Genomic DNA, 24,704 nt, shown 5'->3' with positions numbered 1-24,704 from the left:
CAGCAGTGTTGATGATGGCGAGTATGTCATTAAATGGCATCACAATAATTGTTGACTGTGCTAAACAGGTTGGAATTATGTGCATCATGTGTTTGGATGACCTGATGAAATAAAAATGACAGATTATTATTGTCTTTTATGATCTTCAATCTAACAAGATGTTAGCCTACCAATGAATTTAATCTAATTCATATAATCCCTCAACATCAGGAAATTAGTTTACATCTGTTTACAACGCACATGCTGGGGTAATCATTTGATAAATGCAAAGATCAGACACTGTCTCCACCGTGTAAAGTTTCTTTGATCACAGAGGACATATCCTTCACATGTCATGGTTTAGCTGCAGTTTGTGGGTAATGAGACTGGAGAGGTGGCTATGGAAGGACATAATTATACCAAACATGCCACAGGAACTTCCTAGTCAGAGATTTCACCAAATCATCACAACAAGTCAAAGTTATAAATTGTTCCTACAGCATTAAATTAACAGGCAAACTGTAGATTTGTAAAGCTAGTAGATATTCTCAGTTTGTTGCTTACAAGACAGTATCTTAATATAGTTGTTCCTGCTTTTCTCGCTCACCTGAAGTGGGTTGGGCTCAGTTGGGAAAAGGTAAACTCGTGTATTTCTGCGCACCAATCAGAGTTCTCAAATATTTGAATAAATGATGACAGTTGTGTGGTTTGTTTGCTGATGTTGCCAGTACGGTCAACCAAATGTGATCAATCCAAAAGAGAAGTGCAATGAGAAGTGTCAGATCCTTATTTCCGTATACAGAGTCTGACCAATAATCATTTTTTGACTTTAGATTTTTAAGATACTGATTTCAATAGTTTTAAAATAATCTAATAACACATAATGTCCCTGAGTGGGACACTTTACAGTAAAAAAAAATAAACTTGTCAATGCTCGCTGGCAGACAAAATATGCAATTCTGACACATATCTGTGCCATCATACTTGTAGATTCTGTTGTAATTTTTGCGATTTGGTCGATATATTTGCCCTGCGAATTTTTAGGTCTGGTGCTATTATTTTCAAAAATGTACACTCCCATGCTACGAATGTGTAGAAAGAACACTGAAAAAAAGCAAATACAAATACCTGCATGCAACACTTTCCCAATGCACTTCTGAATGTAGCCTCTCTGGAGATTGTTGTGACCAGCTGCATGCCACTGTTTATTTGTTATAACAGTGAGGATTGGGTCTGACCCTAAAAGGACAAATCAAGTATGTAAAAATACATAAAAAACAAAAAAAAGTATACTTGTTCCTACTCTTTCCAGTGTAGCAGAGAACCAAGCAGCAAAAGCTGTACTACAGCAGGACTGTCTTGAAGACGTTGAGTGACTTAAGTATCTTTTTGCGTTTTTTCACATAAAGGAGCAGCATCCTCCTCCTCCACAGCCAGTGGGTCCAATGGAGCAGCTACACCACAGACGAGCTCTCTCAAGTCCAAAGGTCTGAGCCTCCTCGGGAAGCTGAAAATGTCCGCGGAGCTGCTGATTGCCCTGGCTGCTCTCCTGTCCTGGGTGGTGGTTGGAGTGGTGATGTTTGACTTTGTGGAGTACAAAGCAGTCCCTGGTAAGTCACGAATACCTGAAAAATCCATGTTTTCAGAATGACAATCATCAAACATGCGTATCATCATATCACATTGTTATTAATCTCAGACATTCAGCAAATCGTTTCGGACCCCATGCAAGCTGTAAACGACGCTGTTGATGAAGTGTCCAGTCTAATGAATAAGTTTCCAGGTACATAGGAGAGACCGCATGCATGTCACATCTTTTCAGCAGTGTTGAAGCAACTATTGTAATGTTTGACTCTTATATCTCTGGGCCCCTAGAATGTGCACCTGATTTAAGTGACCCCATGTCCGCTGCCACCTACGCAGCTGATGAAATATCGGAAGCAAAAGATGGATTTGTTCGCTATTTTTCAGATGAGGAAGGTATGAAAACATACTCGCACTCAACCAGAACAAAAGAAAAGTTATCATTTTAGTGTACATGTGATGAGACAATGGCTCTAATAATCTACCCTTAAACCCACAGGGAACTTCTACCTCAGCTATGTTGACCCTGTCATCATCGGTAGACAAGCTTTCCATTCAACTAATGATTTTATGGGTGGAGTTGCGGGCACCTTCAGGGACACCCTGTGTGCTATTGTGGACACTGCATTAGATTCTATATTGGATATAAATAAAGGTATGTATTCCATATTTGATGCTTACTTCTGACTAAGGAATTTGTCTGTCTTCCCTTTTTTATTCACAACATGATAATAAACTAACAATGAATACATTTTTCCCTCAAATGTTTTTCTCAGGAAAAGTTGACCTTAGCTACATTGACCCTGTGGTCATAGGCAGAGGTGTCTTCGGTGCTACTAATGACTTTGTGTGTGGAGTGGGGGGCTACATCCAGGATGTGCTAGATGCAATTTTGGAGACAATTCTGGATGTAGTAAAAGGTATTTACTCTCCCCATTTACCATCCCTCTAACCTGTAACCTCTTGAATATTAAAATGACAAAATGACATACAATACTGATTTTATATAATTGTCCTCATTTCTTTTCTATTTGTTTTTCTCAGGAACCATGGACATTAGCTTCATGGACCCTGTGGTAGTTGGCAGAAATGTCTTCAGTGTTACAAATGACACCATGAGGGGAATAGTGGTCTACATCCAGGACGTGCTTTGTGCCATCATAGACAGTGCACTGGACATAACAAAAGGTACCTCTGTTATATTTCAACCTTCTTATTGTTTGTGGTGCATTATTCCATTAAACATTATGTCTGTATTACTAAATTAACATTATTACACGGTAACTGTTAGCTTGTGTTTGCCGTGGGTATGTAGTGCTTTTTGTTTTTTATATTAAGAATTGTTCATTACTGGCGGACAATATCTTTTCCCCTTAACTGTCTTTCCAAATGTCTCCATAACAAAAAGTGTTTGAATTTGTTGAATGAAGTTACTCACTGGAGCTTTGGCTTGAATGCGTTTTTTCTTCTTCTCAGGAACCACTGACATCAGCTTCTTTGACCCTGTGGTTGTTGGCAGAAATGTCTTCAGTGTTACAAACGACTTTCTGAGTGGAATAACAGGATACATCCAGGATGTGCTCTGTGCCATCTTTGATGTAATAATGGACACAGTAAAAGGTAGAGTATTTTAACCTTTTACCTTTGATCTTAAAATCTACTGTATGTGTGTTTACCTTGACAATGTACTCTACTCTAGTCTGCTAACTGCAGTTTTTACATTGACTTTTCTGTTGATCAGATATCCAGCATGCTGTGGGATTCAGCCCCATGTCGGCTCTGAAGAGAACAGCAGAAATCACCACAGAACAGATAAACATGCTCGTGAGCTACGTCTCCACAACGCTGATTGGTGAACAAGGCCTTTTAACATTTTCAACATATGAGGACGTAAATAACAAATGAGCCACATTACAATACTATTGCTGGTATATCACTGTGTTTGCATTCACTGTCATTACTCATATTAAGATATGTATGAGTAAGGTAATGGAATTAATATTAAACAATCAAAAGCTGTATCTTTTTAGTATTATAAACAGCAGGTTTAACTGACTGTGCTAATGTTTTAGGGATCATGCCTGAAGCTCCCATGAAGGTTGTCGAAGATGCCTTGTTGGATTTCTCCGACAAGAAAGATGTGTTTGTGGCTTACATGTCGAGCATGCTTGTTGCTGATCAAGGTATGCTTGTTTGCATTAGTTATATACTATAATAATAAATAATATAATAACTTAAACTAAACAAAAAGTTACACATATATAAAGACACTTGTATCATATCTGTACCATATATAGTGATTGACGCCTTGATGCATACTTTATCATATTTTCTTCTCTTTTTTTAGGCGAACCTGTTGTAAAAGTAGTAACTGAAAAAGGTTTCACTTTTTATTACCGTTTTAATTCACCTAAAAGCATCTTACTAGCAAATGACTGCAAATTACACCCCATTTACACAACATGTCTGTTTCTTCTCTTTGTTTAGATGAAGCTGTAGCTCTCCCGTCTCGTATACATATGGTACAAAGGAAAGGTAAATAATGACTAAGATAATTTCTTAAAAATTAAGCTAATTTTCTTTAATTAACATATTTTCTTTGAAATGTAGGTGAATTTCTGCCACCTTTTGAAAAAGGTAAGAAAATACCACCACATATCACGGAAATACACTATTACATTGTTTTGGACATGTGCAATGTGTGTTGCCAGCAAATAGTTGCCTTACATGCATGTTTGCATTGATTTTTGTTTTTCTAAATACTTTCTGTGAACTGGTCTCAAGTCTGCCTAATGTCATGTTCAGTAATGAAACTGAAAATATAAAATCTGACTCTGAAAAATATAAGAACTCAAATATCAAAATATATATGAAAGTGAAAAATGAAAAAATATATATATATTCAAAAAAATTCCAGAACTGAATCAAAATTATATTCAACCCAAAAAAACTTTTCATTCACTTATTTTTATTTTGAATACATTGCTGTATTTTTCAATGTTCAAGACCACAACTTGAACTTTCAGGTTCAAATTTTTTTTCAAATGAATAAAACTTTTGACCTGGATTTAGCTCCATACTAGGATTTCTATGTTATATTGCGCATGAACATTTGTCTTTATAATTTGTCCTTTGGAGTTGCATTCCACTGACTTACTAACCAACTGTAACCTGTATTTCAATAATTTAAACATCTGCGATATACTGTATGTGTCTATAAATGTATCTGGATTGTTTGTACTGGATGACGTGTTTTCGTCTGCAATATTTCATATTATCTTTTATCTGAGGATCTTAGCTCATTTAAATTATATAAGTAAATGGGGAAAGTCATTAACTGCAGCATATGGTGCGTACGATATAATGTTATGAATGGTCATTGCTCCCATTTCACCCCATCAAATTACTCTGTGCCTGAAAATAAGTTTGGAGCTGCTTTTCCGTGTAATGATGTGAAGGTCAGATATGACAGGTCATATGGGTGATGGTACAGTTACAGAGATCATGCAAGCTGCCAAGGATGAAGCTGCTGCTGCTGCTGCAGAGTTAACTGAAGCACCAGACTCAAAGATTAAGGAGGAAGAGGAGGCTGAAGTTCCCACTGAAGCTGCCAGTGAAGCAGACGAGGAGGAGGAGGAGGATGGTATTCATACATTTTTCTCTAATATTCACATTCATTAGTCAGATACAAGATCAATAACAGGCACTAAATTTGTTACTATCACATCACTAGTGAAACATATCGACTTTGAAGAAACAGAACATGAACCATCACCTGTAGATGAGGGAGAAGAGGTTGACAGTGAGGAAGAGGAGAAGAAGGAGGAGATAAAAACAGAAGACGATGCAGCCTATGAGGAGGAGACAGACGAAGAGGAAGGTGTTGGTACACAACAGGATGAGGACTTAAAAACAGAGGATGATGAAGGAGAAGACGGGGGAGATAATAAAACAGATATTGAAGAAGAACAAATAGAGGAACCGAACACTGGAGAAGAGGTGGTAGAAGCTGAGGTGGAGGCCAAAGCTGAAGACATTTTGGTAAAAAGGGAGAAGGAGGAGGACAAAAAAACTGAACTAGAAGATGAGGAAGTGGAGGTAGAGGAGACCAAATTTGAAGAACATGCAGTAGAAGATGAGGAGGAGACACAAAAACAACGTGTGGTAGAAGATGAGGAGAAAGAGGAGGGGGCTAAAACTGAAGAAGTTTTGGTAGAAGATAGTGAGGAAGAAGAGAACACAAAAACTGAAGTAGAAGATGAGGGATTGGAGGTGGAGGAGACCAAAACTGAAGAACATGCAGTAGAGGATGAGGAGGAGACAAAAACAGGACTTCTGGTAGAAGATGAGGAGGAGGCCAAAGCTGAAGACATTTTGGTAAAAAGGGAGAAGGAGGAGGACAAAAAAACTGAACTAGAAGATGAGGAAGTGGAGGTAGAGGAGACCAAATTTGAAGAACATGCAGTAGAAGATGAGGAGGAGACACAAACACAACGTGTGGTAGAAGATGAGGAGAAAGAGGAGGAGGGGGCTAAAACTGAAGAAGTTTTGGTAGAAGATAGTGAGGAAGAAGAGAACACAAAAACTGAAGTAGAAGATGAGGGATTGGAGGTGGAGGAGACCAAAACTGAAGAACATGCAGTAGAGGATGAGGAGGAGACAAAAACAGGACTTCTGGTAGAAGATGAGGAGGAGGAGGAGGAGGAGGAGGAGGAGGAGGAAACAAAAACTGAAGAAGTTTTGGTAAGAGATGGGGAGGAAGAGGAGGAGACAAAAATGAAAGACGCAGTAGAAGAAGATCTGGAAGATGAGGAGGATGAGGAGGAGACAACAACAGGACTTGTGATAGAAGATGGGGAGGAAGAGGAGGAGGAGACCAAAACTGAAGAATATTCTGTGGAAGCTAGGGAGGAGAAAGAGGAGGAGAAAAAAACTGTAGAAGTTCGAGTAAAACATGAGGAGGAGGAAGAGGAGGAGACAAAAACAGAAGAAGAGGTTGATGGGGAGGAGACTGAAGATGGAGATATTCATGCTGATGAAGGAAGAGACCAAGAAAAAACTGTTGACACTGATGTCAAAGATCAGCTTGTAAAAACGGACCAGGAAGCTCAAACTTTAGATGTGGACGATGATGAGCATTCAGAAGAGGAGGAGGAAGGCGAAAAACTGGTCAAAGTAGAGATGATTGAAGTGGATGATGAAGATGAAGAAGAAGAGCCATCTGTCCAACATCTTGATTTTGAAATTCTGTTATCTAAAAAACTCAATAATGCCAGTGGCGTGCCCGAATCTGACAATGTTGAAGAAGAGGAAACAACAGTTCACGACCAAGACGAATACTCCGACATCATCGATGAACTTGATGAAAACAACAACAACAGTGAAAGTGTGAAAACTGGACTCAAACGAAAAAGGAACGTTCATATTCCCTTTGAGAGACTGAGAAGAGTCGGGTTCAGAGCTGCCCACAAAGAAGAACACCTTCACAAACATGACAAAGGTACAACACTCTTTACCATGATCATCTCATCTATTTCATCCTTGTTTTCATTACCAGGTAATGAAAATGTTTCTGAATGGTGAGTGTGGATATTTATTATATCTTTTTTTATATATATATATATATATATATTTTCTTAACATGTTTTCAAAGGATCACTTGGTTGTGACGGGACTAAAGTTAGAAGGGCCAAACAGATATTTGTTCAATGACTGATTTACTGAATGTAACATCTTTCATATGTTTATATCAGTGTGTTTTGTTAACATTGTGTGTTTGTTTGTTCTGAGAGATTACAATATTTTAGAGAATAATCTAGTTTGCCGTTTTACCCAGAATCCGAGAACGTAAAAAGATAAATAGCTAAACTAGCTTAATGTTAGCAACATAGTATAGAGTCACTTCAGTTGTCTAAGAATCATCAAGTCTAAGTTTTCTTCACTATCAAAGTAATCCAGTTGCGGTTGTCAGTATAACCACAGGTATATTGCAAGCAGGAACTGTTAATAGGTAATGCAGCATACTTTTAATGGTGCCAAATTGTAAACAACTATATGCTAAAAACACTGGGGCTCAAGTTCTAGCGCACAGTTGAGTTTAAAAACTCGCCCTGACACATCTTTACCTCAATTTGTGTTGCCCAAGAGGAGAAGTCAACGCATATCCTTGGACTGACTGTACTTGATATTCTTCTTCTATCTTCTCATCTGACTACAGGAAATACAAGCACATTTACCAATATAACCAGATCAAATCTAACTAAAGTTGTATTTAGATCAGAAACTTGTGACTTGTGAACGTGTGAATAGCTGCAGAGAAAGAGGATCTTGGGACTAATACAGTACAGAGCTCCTTCAACTGTGCTCTTGTGTTTTTGATGACTTGGAAAAGACAAATCTATTTTCCAAGGGGCTAATGGTGTACTTGAGTGTTCCTGCTTTAGACCAAACATTCATTGCCTTAGGCAGTGAGCCAATAGTACAGAGGGCGGCTAGATGGAACTAACAGGCTGAGAAAAACATTAATGGGTTTCTGGATGAGGACACAAAACAACATTCTGATGCACTATATGATCTTCCCTCCACAGTGAATTATGTATCAACAAAAAATATTACTGATTAACTAATTATTGTGACTTACTGTAGATCTCTGCAGTCTAGCTCTAAAATATAGGTCTGACTGCTTCAATAATATAATATCTAGTTGTGGTGTGTTTCTGATCAGTGCTTTTAGCGTTATAGTGCTTTTAGTGCTTATGCAAGCATGATTTTCTGTCATGATGACTGGGCTTTTTATACAGCACTGTTGTTAGCCTGGGGCTAGGCCTGGGCTAAGAATATGCAGTGTGATTACTGGTCAGAATTGGAATGTGAAGTGTTGTTAATTTGTACATATTTTGCATTATGTTCTTTAGTTCTCAAAGAGGCAAAGGAAAGACATGCAATAAAATAAGTTAAATATGCCATTATTAAGGGTAATACTTTTGAAAAATGCTTTGAAAAGCTATTGTATAGTGAAAACAAGAATTTACTCTATGCACACAAGCACATGATACGTGAATGAAGATGTATTGTGGCTTACAGACCTCAAAGCCGCAAAATCTGAAAAGCAGGAGAAAACAGAGGAAGCCAAACTTAAGGAAATCCTAGAGATAAAACTAAAAGAAGAAACCCTAAAGGAAGAGGCTAAATCACTTGAGAAGAAACCACCGAAGCCCAAAGGTAATTATACTTACTGATGAAAGTAAAAAATAGTGTACAAAAGTAGATGTGTAAAAAATAAAAACAAGGTTGTTAACTTTTATAGAGTATACGTAGAGTACGTGAAAAACTGACAATTTGACGGTTACTTTTAGAAGAAGAGTCTAAAAAGAAGGAAGAACCCAAGAAACCGTCCAAAGATGAGAAAGAAGTAAAGAAGTCTTCTAAGGAAGAGGAAGAAACAACAAAACCTAAAGGGAAGAGACAAGTGACAGAACCCACTAAAGTAAAAATAGAAGTGGAGAAACTACTCAAAGAGAAAGAAGTCAAGAAACAATTTAAAGAACAAAAATATGTCATGAAACCATACATAGAGGAGAAAGAAGTTAAGAAACCCCTTAAAGAAAAGACAGAAGTCAAGAAACCACCTAAAGAAGACAAAAACATCATGAAACCATCCAGAGTGGTGAAAGAAGTCAAGAAACCATTTAAAGACAACAAATTAAAGAAACCATCTAAGGAAGAGGAAGAAGTCAAAAAAACACTAAAAGAAGATAAAGAAGTGAAAAAACCTTCTAAAGAAGAGAAGGGGGACAGGAAACCATCTAAGGAAGAGGAAGAAGTCAAGAAACCATCTAAAGAAGAGAAAGAGGTCAAGAAACCTTCTAAAGAAGAGAAAGATGTCATGAAACTATCTGAAGAAGAGAAAGAAGTCATGAAACCATCTAAAGAACAGAAAGAAGTCAAGAAACCTTCTAAAGAAGAGAAAGAAGTCAAGAAACCATCCAAAGAAGAGAAAGAAGTCATGAAACCATCTAAAGGAGAGAAGGAAGTCAAGAAACTGCTAAAAGATGACACAGAAGTCAAGAAACCATCTGAAGAAGAAAAAGAAGTCAAGAAACATCTCAAAAAAGACGAAGAAGTGAAGAAACCATCGATAGAGGAGAAAGAAGTCAAGAAACCATCCAAGGAAGAGAAAGAAATCAAGACACCATCTAAAGAAGAGAAAGAAGTCAAGAAACCATCCAAAGAAGAGAAAGAAATCAAGAAACCATCTCAAGAAGAGATAAAATTCAAGAAACCATATAAAGAAGAAAAAGAAGTAGATAAACTATTTGTAGAAAAGAAAGAAGCCAATAAACCATCTAAAGAAGAGAAAGAAGTCAAGACACCATCTAAAGAAGAGAAAGAAATCAAGAAACCATCTCAAGAAGAGATAAAAGTCAAGAAACCATATAAAGAAGAAAAAGAAGTAGATAAACTATTTGAAGAAAAGAAAGAGGCCAAGAAACCATCTGAAGAAGAGAAAGAAGTCAAGAAACCATCTGAAGAAGAGAAAGAAGTCAAGAAACCATCTAAAGAAGAGGAAGAAGCCAAGAAACCATCTGAAGAAGAGAAAGAAGTCAAGAAACCATCTAAAGAAGAGAAAGAAGTCAAGACACCATCTAAAGAAGAGAAAGAAGTCAAGAAACCATCTAAAGAAGAGAAAGAAGTCAAGACACCATCTAAAGAAGAGAAAGAAGTCAAGAAACTATCTAAAGAAGAGAAAGAAATCAAGACACCATCTAAAGAAAAAAAAGAAGTCAAGAAACCATCTAAAGAAGAGAAAGAAGTCAAGACACCATCTAAAGAAGAGAAAGAAGTCAAGACACCATCTAAAGAAGAGAAAGAAGTCAAGAAACCATCTAAAGAAGAGAAAGAAGTCAAGACACCATCTAAAGAAGAGAAAGAAGTCAAGAAACCATCTAAAGAAGAGAAAGAAGTCAAGAAACCATCTAAAGAAGAGAAAGAAATCAAGACACCATCTAAAGAAGAGAAAGAAGTCAAAACACCATCTAGAGAAAAGACTGAAGTCAAGAAACCATCTAAAGAAGAGAAAGAAGTCAAGAAACCATCTAAAGAAGAGAAAGAAGTCAAAACACCATCTAAAGAAGAGAAAGAAGTCAAGAAACCATCTAAAGAAGAGAAAGAAGTCAAGACACCATCTAAAGAAGAGAAAGAAGTCAAGAAACCATCTAAAGAAGAGAAAGAAGTCAAAACACCATCTAAAGAAGAGAAAGAAGTCAAGAAACCATCTAAAGAAGAGAAAGAAGTCAAGACACCATCTAAAGAAGAGAAAGAAGTCAAGAAACCATCTAAAGAAGAGAAAGAAGTCAAGACAACATCTAAAGAAGAGAAAGAAGTCAAGAAACCATCTAAAGAAGAGAAAGAAATCAAGACACCATCTAAAGAAGAGAAAGAAGTCAGGACTCCATCTAAAGAAGAGAAAGAAGTCAAAACACCATCTAGAGAAAAGACTGAAGTCAAGAAACCATCTAAAGAAGAGAAAGAAGTCAAGACACCATCTAAAGAAGAGAAAGAAGTCAAGACACCATCTAAAGAAGAGAAAGAAGTCAAGACACCATCTAAAGAAGAGAAAGAAGTCAAAACACCATCTAGAGAAAAGACTGAAGTCAAGAAACCATCTAAAGAAGAGAAAGAAGTCAAGACACCATCTAAAGAAGAGAAAGAAGTAAAGAAACCATCTAAAGAAGAGAAAGAATTCAAGACACCATCTAAAGAAGAGAAAGAAGTCAAGAAACCATCTAAAGAAGAGAAAGAAATCAAGACACCATCTAAAGAAGAGAAAGAAGTCAGGACTCCATCTAAAGAAGAGAAAGAAGTCAAAACACCATCTAGAGAAAAGACTGAAGTCAAGAAACCATCTAAAGAAGAGAAAGAAGTCAAGACACCATCTAAAGAAGAGAAAGAAGTCAAGAAACCATCTAAAGAAGAGAAAGAAATTAAGACACCATCTAAAGAAGAGAAAGAAGTCAAGAAACCATCTAAAGAAGAGAAAGAATTCAAGACACCATCTAAAGAAGAGAAAGAAGTCAAGAAACCATCTAAAGAAGAGAAAGAAATCAAGACACCATCTAAAGAAGAGAAAGAAGTCAGGACTCCATCTAAAGAAGAGAAAGAAGTCAAAACACCATCTAGAGAAAAGACTGAAGTCAAGAAACCATCTAAAGAAGAGAAAGAAGTCAAGACACCATCTAAAGAAGAGAAAGAAGTCAAGAAACCATCTAAAGAAGAGAAAGAAATTAAGACACCATCTAAAGAAGAGAAAGAAGTCAGGACTCCATCTAGAGAAAAGACAGAAGTCAAGACACCATCTAAAGAAGAGAAAGAAGTTAAGAAACCATCTAAAGAAGAGAAAGAAGTCAAGACACCATCTAAAGAAGAGAAAGAAGTCAAGACACCATCTAAAGAAGAGAAAGAAGTCAAAACACCATCTAGAGAAAAGACTGAAGTCAAGAAACCATCTAAAGAAGAGAAAGAAGTCAAGACACCATCTAAAGAAGAGAAAGAAGTAAAGAAACCATCTAAAGAAGAGAAAGAATTCAAGACACCATCTAAAGAAGAGAAAGAAGTCAAGAAACCATCTAAAGAAGAGAAAGAAATCAAGACACCATCTAAAGAAGAGAAAGAAGTCAGGACTCCATCTAAAGAAGAGAAAGAAGTCAAAACACCATCTAGAGAAAAGACTGAAGTCAAGAAACCATCTAAAGAAGAGAAAGAAGTCAAGACACCATCTAAAGAAGAGAAAGAAGTTAAGAAACCATCTAAAGAAGAGAAAGAAGTCACAAAGCCACCTAAAGAAGAGAAAGAAGTTAAGAAACTTTCTAAAGAAGAGAAAGAAGTCACAAAGCCACCTAAAGAAGAGAGAGAAGTCAAGAAACCATCGAAAGAAGAGAAAGAAGTCAAAACACCATCTAGAGAAAAGACTGAAGTCAAGAAACCATCTAAAGAAGAGAAAGAAGTCAAGAAAACATTTGAAGAAGAGAAAGAGGTCAAGAAACCTCTGAAAGAACAGAAAGAAGAGGTAAAACCTCCTAAAGAAGAAAAGAAACACCCTGAAGAAGTGAAAGAAGTGAAGAAACATCTCAATGAAAAGAAAGAGACAAAACCTTCCAAAGAAGACAAAGTAGAAATAATGTCTTACAAAGATGAGAAGAAATCACCCAAAGAAGGGGTAGACATGAAACCATCTAAGGAAGAGAAAAAACTGAAAAAACCTCAAGAAGAGATAGTAGACAAAACAATGAAGCCAAAAGAACTGAAGGATGTAAAAGACGAAAAGAAAGAAGTGAAGAAACCTTTGAAGGAGAGGGAAGAGAGGAAGTCATCAAAGGAGGAAAAAGAAATCAAGAAACCTACAAAAGAAAAAGAGAAAAAAGAGGTTAAGAAGCCATGTGAAGATAAGAAAGAAGTAAAACCTCCAAAAAAAGGAATGGAAGACAAGATGCCGTCTAAGGAAGGTAAAGAAGAGAAAATGCCTTCAGTGGAGGAAAAAGAAGTTACTAAGCCTATAAAGAAGGAAAAAGACCCGAAGACGCCTTCCGTGGAGGAAAAACCTGAGGAAAAGCAAGCAAAACCTTCCAAAGAAAGGTCAGTACCAAACAAGTTCTCTAGAGGAAAACAAGAACAAGAGAAACCTTCTAAAGATGAAAAAGAATCAACAAAACTCTCTAGAAATGAAGAAAAAGAACCCAAACATCTCTCTGACGAACAAGATCAAAAGAAACCTTCCAAAGACAAGGAAGAGGTCAAGATGATTCCCAAAGAGGACAAGGAACCAAAGAAGATATCTATGGAAAACATAGAACAAACAAAGCACTCTAAAGAGGAGAAAGAAATCAAAAAGACTCATAAAGACAAAGCACCTGTCAAGATTCAAGATACTAAGAAAGGTAGGCATAGGCAAGGAATGCAGTGCTTTTTAGCAATTAAACAATATGATCCACAACAACAGCAAAAATCTACAGTCATGCTAGCAGCTCTGTGAGGCTGTACTACACAATGGTGCAATTGATAGTGCAATTGATTGAAATGCTCACATCATGATGCTAACATGCTCACTCTGACAATGCTTGCATGTTGATGTTGAGCATGTATGATGTTCACAAGATCGTATCTATGTTCCCAGGGCCCAATGTTCCCCACCTCAATATCATGTTTATATGACACATTAAGGAGACTTTCAAAAGGGTTTATGTTCTCAGCATTGTTTTGTTCCCCTGGATCAAATGTTCAATATGTGTTTTCCTGGGTCAATGTGTTGAAATCACCCTCCAACAGCTAATAGCCTACTGATCTTGTACTCCTTGAAATATATACCCTCAGATTGTAGCATTTCAATTGCACTTGAAAGTCCATCTCCATTTGAACGGCAAAGATAGCCTTTGCCCAACTCTTACAATGTTAGTTTATATCAAGAACACCGGGCCCTGGGAACCTAGGGATTACCGGCATGTTCACCATCTTAGTTTAGTGTGTTAACATGCTAACTTTTGCTAAGTAGAACTAAACACCAAGTACAAATGAGGCTGTTGGGAATTGAATTAGCATTACAGGAATTTGTGGAGAGTCAAAAGATAGCCTGACTAGAGCCTAAAGAAGTGTAAATAGATTGATGTTTATTTTGTTCAATGAAGGGTATACTCCCTTCCTCTGTATAATTTACTTGAAACTGTTCAATCAGCTTTGCCTTTGTATTTCAGACGATGGACCTAAAAAGGCTGCAAGGAGGATTAAAGCAGTCATGAAGGAGGTTGCATCTGTTCTGAAGAAGGAACATCTCAATGTCACAAAAGCAGGTGAGACACTATGTAAAAGACCTGGTCACAGTGATATTTTATATTAATGGTTAGTATTTGAGGAATTTTTCAGTGACACATTAACCCAGTTGGTTAAATGAAAGGAAATTAAATGAAAAAATCACCTGAAAATGGCATTGTTGGTCACTTTCTGCTGTTCATTTCAGCTGATGAACCCAAGAGGGCAGTAAAGCTGCTGAAAGCTGCAGTAAAGCAGACAGTTCCTGTCCTGAAAAAGGAGCACATGAATGTTACAAAGACAGGTAAGTAACATTCCAGATTTAGTGTAACCATAAGTGAACCTAAAGCTGCAGTGTGACTTTGTGAGTATTGCAAACAAGAGGCAAACTTTAAAATATCAAGTGAAAGATTACATTTCACAATGTGTTAACAGTGGTGTCCCTATTTAAGAAGAAGTATTGCATAAAGTGCTACCATTACATGTTTAATGTGAAGCTAAGATGAGCTTATGAAATATATTTTTGAACATTCCCCAATAATAGAGGTTCCTGAAGCTCCTAAGGTGAAAGCCAAACCAGAACCTGCAAAAAAAGGTAAGAACATGCTTATATTCTTTTGTGTCAATTATTAATTTATTTGTTATTTGTTATTTAGCTGTGCAGATGCTCCAATATCTTACCAATTTTTATCAGACTTTTCAAGGATGAAAATACACTAAAATATTATGCTTTTCATGTTTGCTAACATAAAACATAAAACGTTTTGTGTCTTCCACACATAAAAGGTTATACAATCCAATAAAGTGTCATATAATAGATACTGATCTTTATAAAAACCTAAATCTTTAAGGCTTTTTGATGTCATATTTTCCACCAGTGGATGTTCCCAAGGAGCCCAAGAAGGAACCAAAGGAAAAACTCAAACCTACACCTGTAATACCAGGTAATGCAAAGCATCCATAGAGCCACACCGCTAGCATGGCTCAAAATACTGCTGTGACACATGAACAGTTTTCATGACAATACAATATCTGGAAACTTTAGGTGTACTTTAAAAGTACTTACTCATATAGAGTCCCTAAGAGAGGCTTGACTGGAGCCTAAAGAAGGATAAATTGATTAATATGTTTCTTTTGTTCAATGAAGGCTGTATTTCTTTCCTTATTATAATTTAAATTAAATAATTCAATTTTCTTCCTTTTTATTTTTTTTTTTACAGATGCTGGACCCAAAAAGGCTGCAAGGAGGATTAAAGTAGTCAAGAAGGAGGTTGCTTCTGTCCTGAAGAAGGAACATCTTAACATTACAAAAGCAGGTGAGATAATACAGTATGTAACAGATCTAGTAGAAGTGACTTTTTATTCTTGTGGTTAGTATTTGATGAATTTTACAGTAGTTTAAATGCACTGAAAAGAGAGACTGTCCTCACCCGAAAACTATAGTATTGGTCACTTGTTTCTCAAATTGTCTTCCACAAGAATCACATTATAATCACATAATCTGTTAAATATATTTTCATCAATGTTTTCAGCTACATTGCAAGATATGACAGACTTCACCTGCAATACCATGTGAAATAAAATAAAAATGAAATAGTCCCTGAAACTGTAGCATAATTTCCTGCTGTTCATTTCAGCTGATGAACCCAAGAGGGCAGTAAAGGTGTTGACAACTGCAGCAAAGCAGACAGTTCCTGTCCTGAAAAAGGAGCACATGAATGTTACAAAGACAGGTATGTAACAGAGTCACTGTAACCATTACATGTTTAATGTGAAGCTAAGATGAGCTAATGAATGATCTTTTTAAACATTCCCCATTAATAGAGGTTCCTGAAGTTTCTAAGGTGAAAGCCAAACCAGAACCTGCAATGAAAGGTAAGAACAGGCTTATATTCTTTTGTGTCAATTGTCAATTCATTTGTAAAAGTATCTTAAATCTGATGTTTTCAGTTTAGTTGCTCAATAACCTAATATCTCAATAATGAATCCAACCAACACGAGAGTTAAACGTAAACATATTCCAGATATAATGCATATTTTTGGTATACTGACTTTTCATGTGTTTTACACATAACAAGTCACAAATCCAAGGAAAGTGTCACATAATAAATACTGATCTTTATAAATTCCACCAGTGGCAGCTCGTAAGGAGCCCAAGAAGGAACCAAAGGAAAAACTCAAACCTACACCTGTAATACCAGGTAATGCAAAGCATCCATAGAGCCACACCGCTAGCATGGCTCAAAATACTGCTGTGACACATGAACAGTTTTCATGACAATACAATATCTGGAAACTTTAGGTGTACTTTAAAAGTACTTACTCATATAGAGTCCCTAAGAGAGGCTTGACTGGAGCCTAAAGAAGGATAAATTGATTAATATGTTTCTTTTGTTCAATGAAGGCTGTATTTCTTTCCTTATTATAATTTAAATTAAATAATTCAATTTTCTTCCTTTTTTTTTTTTTTTTTTACAGATGCTAGACCCAAAAAGGCTGCAAGGAGGATTAAAGTAGTCAAGAAGGAGGTTGCTTCTGTCCTGAAGAAGGAACATCTTAACATTACAAAAGCAGGTGAGATAATACAGTATGTAACAGATCTAGTAGAAGTGACTTTTTATTCTTGTGGTTAGTATTTGATGAATTTTGCAGTAGTTTAAATGCACTGAAAAGAGAGACTGTCCTCACCCGAAAACTATAGTATTGGTCACTTGTTTCTCAAATAGTCTTCCACAAAAATCACATTACAATCACATAATCTGTTAAATATATTTTCATAAATGTTTTCAGCTACATTGCAAGATACGACAGACTTCGTCTGCAATACCATGTGAAATAAAATAAAAATGAAATAGTCCCTGAAACTGTAGCATAATTTCCTGCTGTTCATTTCAGCTGATGAACCCAAGAGGGCAGTAAAGGTGCTGACAACTGCAGTAAAGCAGACAGTTCCTGTCCTGAAAAAGGAGCACATGAATGTTACAAAGACGGGTATGTAACAGAGTCACTGTAACCACATGTTAACTGTAAGGTACGGTGTCTGTGAGGTCATGAACAAAACAACTTGATATGATCAATCTGACATATCAAGTATCAAATCCAACCGTATTTTAACAGAGCGTTGTCCTTGACTCGTACAGTTTACTAGAATTACTGTCTGCATAAAGTGCTACCATTACATGTTAAATGTGAAGCTAAGATGAGCTAATGAATGATATTTTTAAATATTCCCCATTAATAGAGGTTCCTGAAGTTTCTAAGGTGAAAGCCAAACCAGAACCTGCAAAGAAAGGTAAGAGAAAGCTTTTATTATGTTGTGTCGATTCATTTGTAAAAGTTGAATCTGATGTTTAGCTGTAAAAATGCTCCATAATTTAATATCTCACCAATCTTTAATCAGAGAATTCAAGATATTATAATCATTTTGTATAAGTTTTCATCACAATACAATATTAGTAAACATTAGTTGTAATTTAGAAGCGCTTATTCATAGTATAGAGACCTGACTGGAGCCTGAAGAAGGCTAGATAGATTGATAGGTGGCTTTATTTCTTTCCTCAGTATATTTTATGTGAAACTGTTCAACCAGCTTTGCCTTTGTATTTCAGACGATGGACCTAAAAAGGCTGCAAGGAGGATTAAAGTAGTCAAGAAGGAGGTTGCATCTGTTCTGAAGAAGGAACATCTCAATGTCACAAAAGCAGGTGAGATAATACAGAATTTAAAAGATCTGGTCAAAGTGATATTTTATCCTTGTGGTTAGTATTTGATGAATTTTAGAGTTTTCTGTGCTAATCAATTATATTTCTTTGAACATTCATCAATAATAGAGGTTCCTGAAAGTCCTAAGGTGAAAGCCAAACCAGAACCTGCAAAGAAAGGTAAGAACATGCTTTTATTATGTTGTGTCAACCGTCAATTCATCAGTAAAAGTTAACTTTTATGTTTTTTTTTAGCTCTTTTGATGGTCCGTAACCATATATCTCACCAATAATTTAATCAGATGTTCAAGGATGAAAATATACTCGCATGTTATGCATATCTTTGGTGTGCTGACAGATTGTACAACAGATAAATAATTATATCTCAAAAGAAAGTGTCACATTATAAACAGTTATCTTCATCCACTTATTCACCAGTGGCCGCTCATAAGGAGCCCAAGAAGGAACCAAAGGAACAAATCAAACATAAAGCTGTAAAACCAGGTAATGCAAAGACCCACGGATGCTGCATTCTAACCCATTTGGGGACTGTCTTAATCAGAGAGGAACGTACAAATCTGAGAAATTGTAGCTGAAACACTAAATATCCTGACATCAACAACTTTATACCCCATTTATATAAATGAGGATAGGCTAAAAAAACATCTCTCTGCGTAATGCAATAGTTCAGCAGCACCACAAACTGCATCAAAGGCAAATCTCCACTAACTCTCCATCCTATTTTGTGACACAGAACCACAGTATTTGTTTATTCGAAGTTCTTGATATTGTTTTCAATTAACCAAAAAGCAAAAACGATTAATTGTTACAATGGATATAAAACTATCCCGGTTGTGCTTTTGACACACAGAAGCTGCTGCTCCTAAGGTCAAACCAGTTGATATGAAAACAGGTATAAGTTGTGAATTTTATAATAACATAAGAATAATAAACTAACTAAATCTTGAACTGCAATAACATACCGTATGCGTGTTGTATTTTCACATTTCTGCTGCTGACAGAACAAGAGGGCGCTCCCAGAAATGCCTCTCTGGTGAAACAGAGAGTCAAAATAGTGCCTATGAAAAAAGGTAAATTACTTTTGGTGTACAGTATATGTTTTATCAGATTCAGATTCGTCCATGTTTTAGTGGGTTGAGTCTATGAGCCTAAGACTACACTTGTTTACTTGTTTTCAGAAGTCAAGGCGCCCAAAGAGAAAGTCAAAGCAGTTTCTGCAAAGACAGGTAAGGCACATTTTAAACATTATATATCACCAAAATATGTATGTCATCAAGGTTCGGTCTGATCATTAAATATGTTTTCTTTAGCAGCTGACGTTTCAAAACAGAAGCCTCAACCGGTTCTAACAAAGAGAGGTGAGGCGCGTACTTGTATTTAGTTTTATTATTTTTCATCTTGTTTTCTGGAATGACAAACCTAAAATCCTCTGACACAGAACCTGCTCCGCTCAAGACAAAACCAGTCCCAGTAGTCAAAGGTAAGAGGACACTAATCAACATTAATGTTCATGTTTAAAATAATAAAGCAATTCGTTTTCCTACTCATTCACTTTTTTTTCTCACAGCGGCAGACGTACCGCACAAAAATGTCTCAATAACAAAGGAGAAAGTGAAGGTTGTGCCACTAAAGAAAGGTATATCTTTTTATTTACACACTAATTCCAATATGTTTCATATGTTCACTGCTCTGCCTTTTATTATTTGAAGTGCTAACTGCTCAACATCCATTTGTGAGTTTTGAATTAAAAAAAAACTGGTGCTTTCTATTTTCATCTTATTTAACTGTATCTTTTCACACAATATTTAATTTTTCATAGTGCCTGTAACTCCAAAAGAGAATGTCAAACCAGCACCAACCAAAAAAGGTAGAGACAGAGATTAAATTAGTTTAATCAAACAAATATAATCCATATTTAAATTACACCTAATTTATATGAAATGTTAAAAGATGACAACTTTTATATTTTTGTTGTTATTTGCTTTAGAAGCTGAGGTTCTCAAGGAGAAGAAGGCCGAGCCAGTGACTCCCACGAAAGGTTTGTTTTTCTCCATTCCTTATTTCACAATGCCTTTATCTCTCTTTTGTTTTCAATCAGATTAAGAGTATGTAAACTAAATTCCAGATTTCCAGAAAATGTTAACAGCAGACATCTTAAATCAAATCTTTAAGAGACGTGATGTAGTTCAAGAACATCTGTCGAAAAAAGCAAGTTCAATCACGTCACTTGTTTTCTTCTTCTTTCTCTTTAGAACCTAAAACCAAGACAGTTCTTGCCAAAAAAGGTAATGCCGATACAATCCATCATTATTTGGCAAAAAGCTTAACGATCCTTAACACAAATCATTTTCATTACACTCAGCACCTGAGGTAACAAAGGAGAAGCCTAAGCCAGCTCATCAGAAGAAAGGTAAGTGTCAACAACAAAGAAATCATAGACAAGACACAGTATTTCACAGGTCAAATCACTCCTGAAGAAGAAAGGTAGCTTGCACTGGATTATCTGTGTTTGGTATCAAATAATTAGACACTAATTATGTATAAAGCTTACCGAGTACCAACACATGCTTACATTCTTATCTACTCAGAGCCTACAGTGCCAAAGGGGAAAGTCAAACCAAAAGGTACCACGGTCATGTTTGGTGACAAATGTACTGAATATAAAAAATATATATATATCATCCCTTTGTGTTAGTTTTTAGCATTGAGTATTGTCACAAATAAACATGCATTAATTACCTTTTCTCCCAGCATTGCTGAGGAAAAAGGCCAAACCAGTCCATGTAAAGAAAGGTACATTAGTCGTGCTTCAGTTGGAGCAGTAATCCATATGTGACATTGTAATTATAGCGATCTAATCACACAGTGTAGGTCAATGTTGTAGGTCAATGTTGATTGGATTGCAGAGGAGAGAAACAAGCATTTTGCCTATGAGATCCAACAATGATCAACATTATGTAAGTGATTTCACTGCCTGAGCGCAATAGGCAAACTGCTGTTTCCATACAGTGATTCTGAGGAATACTCTCTGCTTGTTCAGACAAGTGTAGTTCTGCAAAGCACTGCATACACAGACGTTGTTAGGCTTTTATAACTGTTCAACAGAGATGCACTTTCTAAAACGAATTACTGCTTTCTAGTTGTAGATCGCTCATGCTCTGCAAGCTGCTTTTAGAGATTACATTCATCTTGTTGTTGCAATGCTGTGGCCCCAGCTGCAATATGCATTGTTGGAAAAGGAGCTAATAGTGGCTTCCGCTCTCAAGTTCTGTGTCCCGCCTGACCTTAGTTTCCCTTTTGCAGAACTGGAGACTCCGAAAGAAAAGGACACACTTGCTGCAGTGAAGAAAGGTAAAGTGTTAAAGTGACAATTGTATATTATTTCACAGTTATTTAGATCAATGTATTATGGAACAAGCCAGGAGTCAATTGGAGATGCATTTGAGTCTACGTTAACAGTCTCTTATATACAGTATATGCTGATGAATCCATTGCATTTCCTTCCTTATGATGCAGCCATTTCTAGGGAAAAGGCCAAACTGGCCCGTGTGAAGAAAGGTACATTTGTGGTGCTTCATTAGAGGCAGCTCTTTATGCAACCACGTTACCTTCGTGGTAATCAGATCGCAACATGTAATCTGAAGGCTGAGAATATTTTCCTGCTGAATGTGAAAATGTCGAAGAGTTCTTTATAGAAAACATCTGAAATTAAGATTTGCACACGTTTTGAATCAGCAAGAAAGTATTTTGCTGTAGGTTTATAGACAATAATTTACAGAATACTACCATAGATTGTTTTTCTATAAACCATACATGATGCATCATAGGTTCATAGACAACAGGTGCATAGTTGAGCAATAGTATCCAGTATCTTACTGAACACGCATGCTGGTAGCTTTAACAATCCTAAGAACTCTCTTGGTGGTGATGTTTTCACTGCTTGCTTTGCCATTAAACCTTAAGCATGTCCTTTCATAACAACATATACGTTTGAAGTAAATGAGCCACAGCCAATGTCATTCTGGAACTAGAAAAACATGCCTATATGCTAACCTGGCTTACACAAGCAAGAAAGGAAACCCCTTTAACGTTCACGCAGCTGTAAAATAAAACAAAACATTACGTTTTTTGTGCCTGGCAATGAAACTACGTTGTAATTGTCCATTTCTTGCCTACGTGTTCGTTTCATATTTGGGAAACAGCGTATGAGGTTCTAAAAGAAAAAGTCAAACCCACTGCAACAAAGAAAGGTACAGCATACGACCAGCTTTAAGTAGTGTTTGAATACTTCAATACATCTACGATATGCTGGACAATTATGGAAACTTTGTGATTTATTGCAGAGGTCAGAGTTCGTAAAGAAAAAACAGAGCCTGTAAAAAAAGGTATCTTGATTGTTAAGAAACTGCCTTTGTGACCGTTTATAGTACACCTGCTAGCCTACTGTACACTGGAGACAAAAATAACTTTTATTTATTTATTTTAGAAAAAACAGTTGAGAAGAGGGCAACCAAAGAAGAGAAAGCTAAAGGTACAGTACAGCACTTGTTGTCTATTCTGCGGGAAGTGGTTTGAATCTTTGACTAATAATTGTTAATTGTTGTTATTAATCTGGTGTATTGTCCATTTACAGAGGACAGAGTTCTTAAAGAGATACAGGATCCAGCAAAGAAAGGTAAAACTGTTTGTTAAGCAACTCAATTCTGAATCTTATAACTTTATTTGAACCCACAAAATGCTCTTTTTGTTGTAGAAATATCTGCTGAGAAGAAGGTTGCCACGGAGGATAAATTAAAAGGTGGTCTACTGCATAGGAAAGCAGTATTCTAGAGTAACATATCACTGTGTTGTTTTATAATTAACATTGAGTTCTTATTTTGATAGCTGAGCCTTCTGTATCAGACAGCTTTCAAATGGAAGGTAAGTACGAAGTCGCCTCTCATAACCGAAATATCACACAAGTGTGCAAATTGCATGCGCGGCCTACTTCCAGGATGCCAGAGAGAGGCGAGGAACACAGTGTACTGAACTGTACTGCCCTGTGTTGTTCTGTCCTCCACAGAGGAGCCCTACTTCCAGTGTTTCTTTGTGGACGAGGACGAGGCCCAATTCCCTTTCTACGCCTTCTCACCGCTGCAGATTTGAAGCTTCAGTCTGAATCCAGCCTGAGGTTTACAATTTAGTCAATTTTACTGATAATGACGAGGTCAGGTCACGCCCTGAGCTGCTGAAACGCAGCCTGCTGTTCACTGCTGGTTTTCATGAGAAAACCCAGGACAGCAGACGATGATGGGGGATTTAATGCGACGGTCCGATTTTCTTTTACTTCCAGATTTGGTTGAGCTCTCGTACCAAATACATGCAGCCGGCGTCATTCCTTTCTAATTTGTTGTTTATTTTTTTGTGTTTAATTGTTTTGAAAGGTGGATATCTTGAGAATGATGGAACAACATAGTATATTACCTCGGTGGATCATTCATGTAGATGCTCACGGCAACACATGCAAGTAAAAATATGATGGTGCATTTTTTTTTTCTGAAGGAACATAATGCTGTAAACAGGGTACAAAAACGGCCACAAATGCGGATTCTAGGCGGACAGAGGTTCAATTCCCACATTTACTTGAAAAGTGGTTTGTACAGTAATCGTACATACATTTCTTATGCACCATGTGTTTCAGCGTTTTCCTTCATTGCATTGTAGATGGCCATATTTTTTAATGCTTAAAACTTATCCAGCTTTTAAAGCCCTTGAATCTACAACTGGACATTTATAGTGTTTGTGCATTATTCCATAATTATTGATATTATTTCAGTAAATTCGAGGAAACCTTGTTTTTCACACATATTCCTCTATCTAATGAAAGGAAAGTTTTTCTGTTTTTGTCTACTGTCTGTTATGTGTCAAAAGGAATGACCACGCACTGTATATGAGAGCTCCCAAACGTACAGATGAAACACTACCTTTAAAGTCTTATTTAACTGCCGACATGTGCAGCTCCTCATTTTGACATTGCCGCTAAAAACAAGCATTGCATTGCCTGTACTATGAGAATGAATAAATGACGACATGTTGGAAAAGCTTTTTTTTCCAACTGCTCACTCTGTTCCAATTCTTCTACTTAAGGCTTTTGAATTTGATGCAGCTTGTTTTAGTCAATGAGAGGGCAAGTATCACTCTTTTCTTGCACTGCATCAAAGATGTTTTACAAGCTGGAACATCAACAGCAGGGCACATGTGATGGATTTTTTTTGTCAGTCAAAAGGGATGTGGCTAACAGCAATTCGTTGATAGACCAAAAACTGTGTGCAAAAATGTAGAAACACGATATATATTGTAGTAACCTTTTGAACAGGTTCTTAACATATATATGATATTAATGCATATCTTATATTATTACATCCCATTTACTGTATATACAGAAGGTAACAGGATTCATATTACATTTTACGAATATCCTGTGCTGTGATGTACAGTGTGGGTTACATGATTTCAGATTGATTTCGAATACTGGTATTGGTTAAAAATGAAATCCAAGTCACATGTTCGAAATCTCTGAAGAGTAACAGTATGAAAGATGATGACGAGAGCTGCGAGAATCAGCTATTTACAGGTTAGTTT

General features: G+C 36.5%; 1 protein-coding gene and 2 long non-coding RNA genes across 3 annotated transcripts; all 3 read left to right on the top strand.

The window, feature by feature from the left end:
• Window positions 1-1,704: 1,704 nt before the first annotated feature.
• LOC142968256 (uncharacterized) lies at window positions 1,705-17,752 on the top strand. Its single transcript, XM_076108061.1, has 20 exons — window positions 1,705-1,762; window positions 1,855-1,959; window positions 2,063-2,218; window positions 2,340-2,483; window positions 2,608-2,751; window positions 3,040-3,183; window positions 3,305-3,415; window positions 3,636-3,746; window positions 5,057-5,206; window positions 5,297-5,901; window positions 5,956-6,240; window positions 6,328-7,063; window positions 8,647-8,784; window positions 8,919-13,496; window positions 14,307-14,402; window positions 14,570-14,665; window positions 14,906-14,956; window positions 15,240-15,305; window positions 15,582-15,677; window positions 15,999-17,752. Exons 1-20 carry the CDS (start codon window positions 1,705-1,707, stop codon window positions 16,100-16,102), a joined length of 7,974 nt encoding a protein of 2,657 aa, XP_075964176.1. The 3' UTR covers window positions 16,103-17,752.
• Window positions 17,753-18,000: 248 nt separating this feature from the next.
• Window positions 18,001-18,554, top strand: LOC142968127 (uncharacterized). The gene is made up of 3 exons (XR_012959027.1): window positions 18,001-18,065; window positions 18,192-18,242; window positions 18,501-18,554. It is a non-coding gene; the product is annotated as an uncharacterized LOC142968127 (long non-coding RNA).
• Window positions 18,555-22,323: 3,769 nt separating this feature from the next.
• Window positions 22,324-22,869, top strand: LOC142968126 (uncharacterized). Its single transcript, XR_012959026.1, has 4 exons — window positions 22,324-22,468; window positions 22,570-22,614; window positions 22,717-22,758; window positions 22,837-22,869. It is a non-coding gene; the product is annotated as an uncharacterized LOC142968126 (long non-coding RNA).
• The last annotated feature ends 1,835 nt before the right edge of the window (window positions 22,870-24,704 follow it).

The sequence above is a fragment of the Anarhichas minor genome, unplaced genomic scaffold (assembly GCF_050575085.1).
Source record: "Anarhichas minor isolate MPS153535 unplaced genomic scaffold, ASM5057508v1 ptg000040l, whole genome shotgun sequence".
In the NCBI taxonomy this organism is placed as follows: domain Eukaryota; kingdom Metazoa; phylum Chordata; class Actinopteri; order Perciformes; family Anarhichadidae; genus Anarhichas; species Anarhichas minor.
This window is presented reverse-complemented; position numbering and strand designations above follow the sequence as displayed.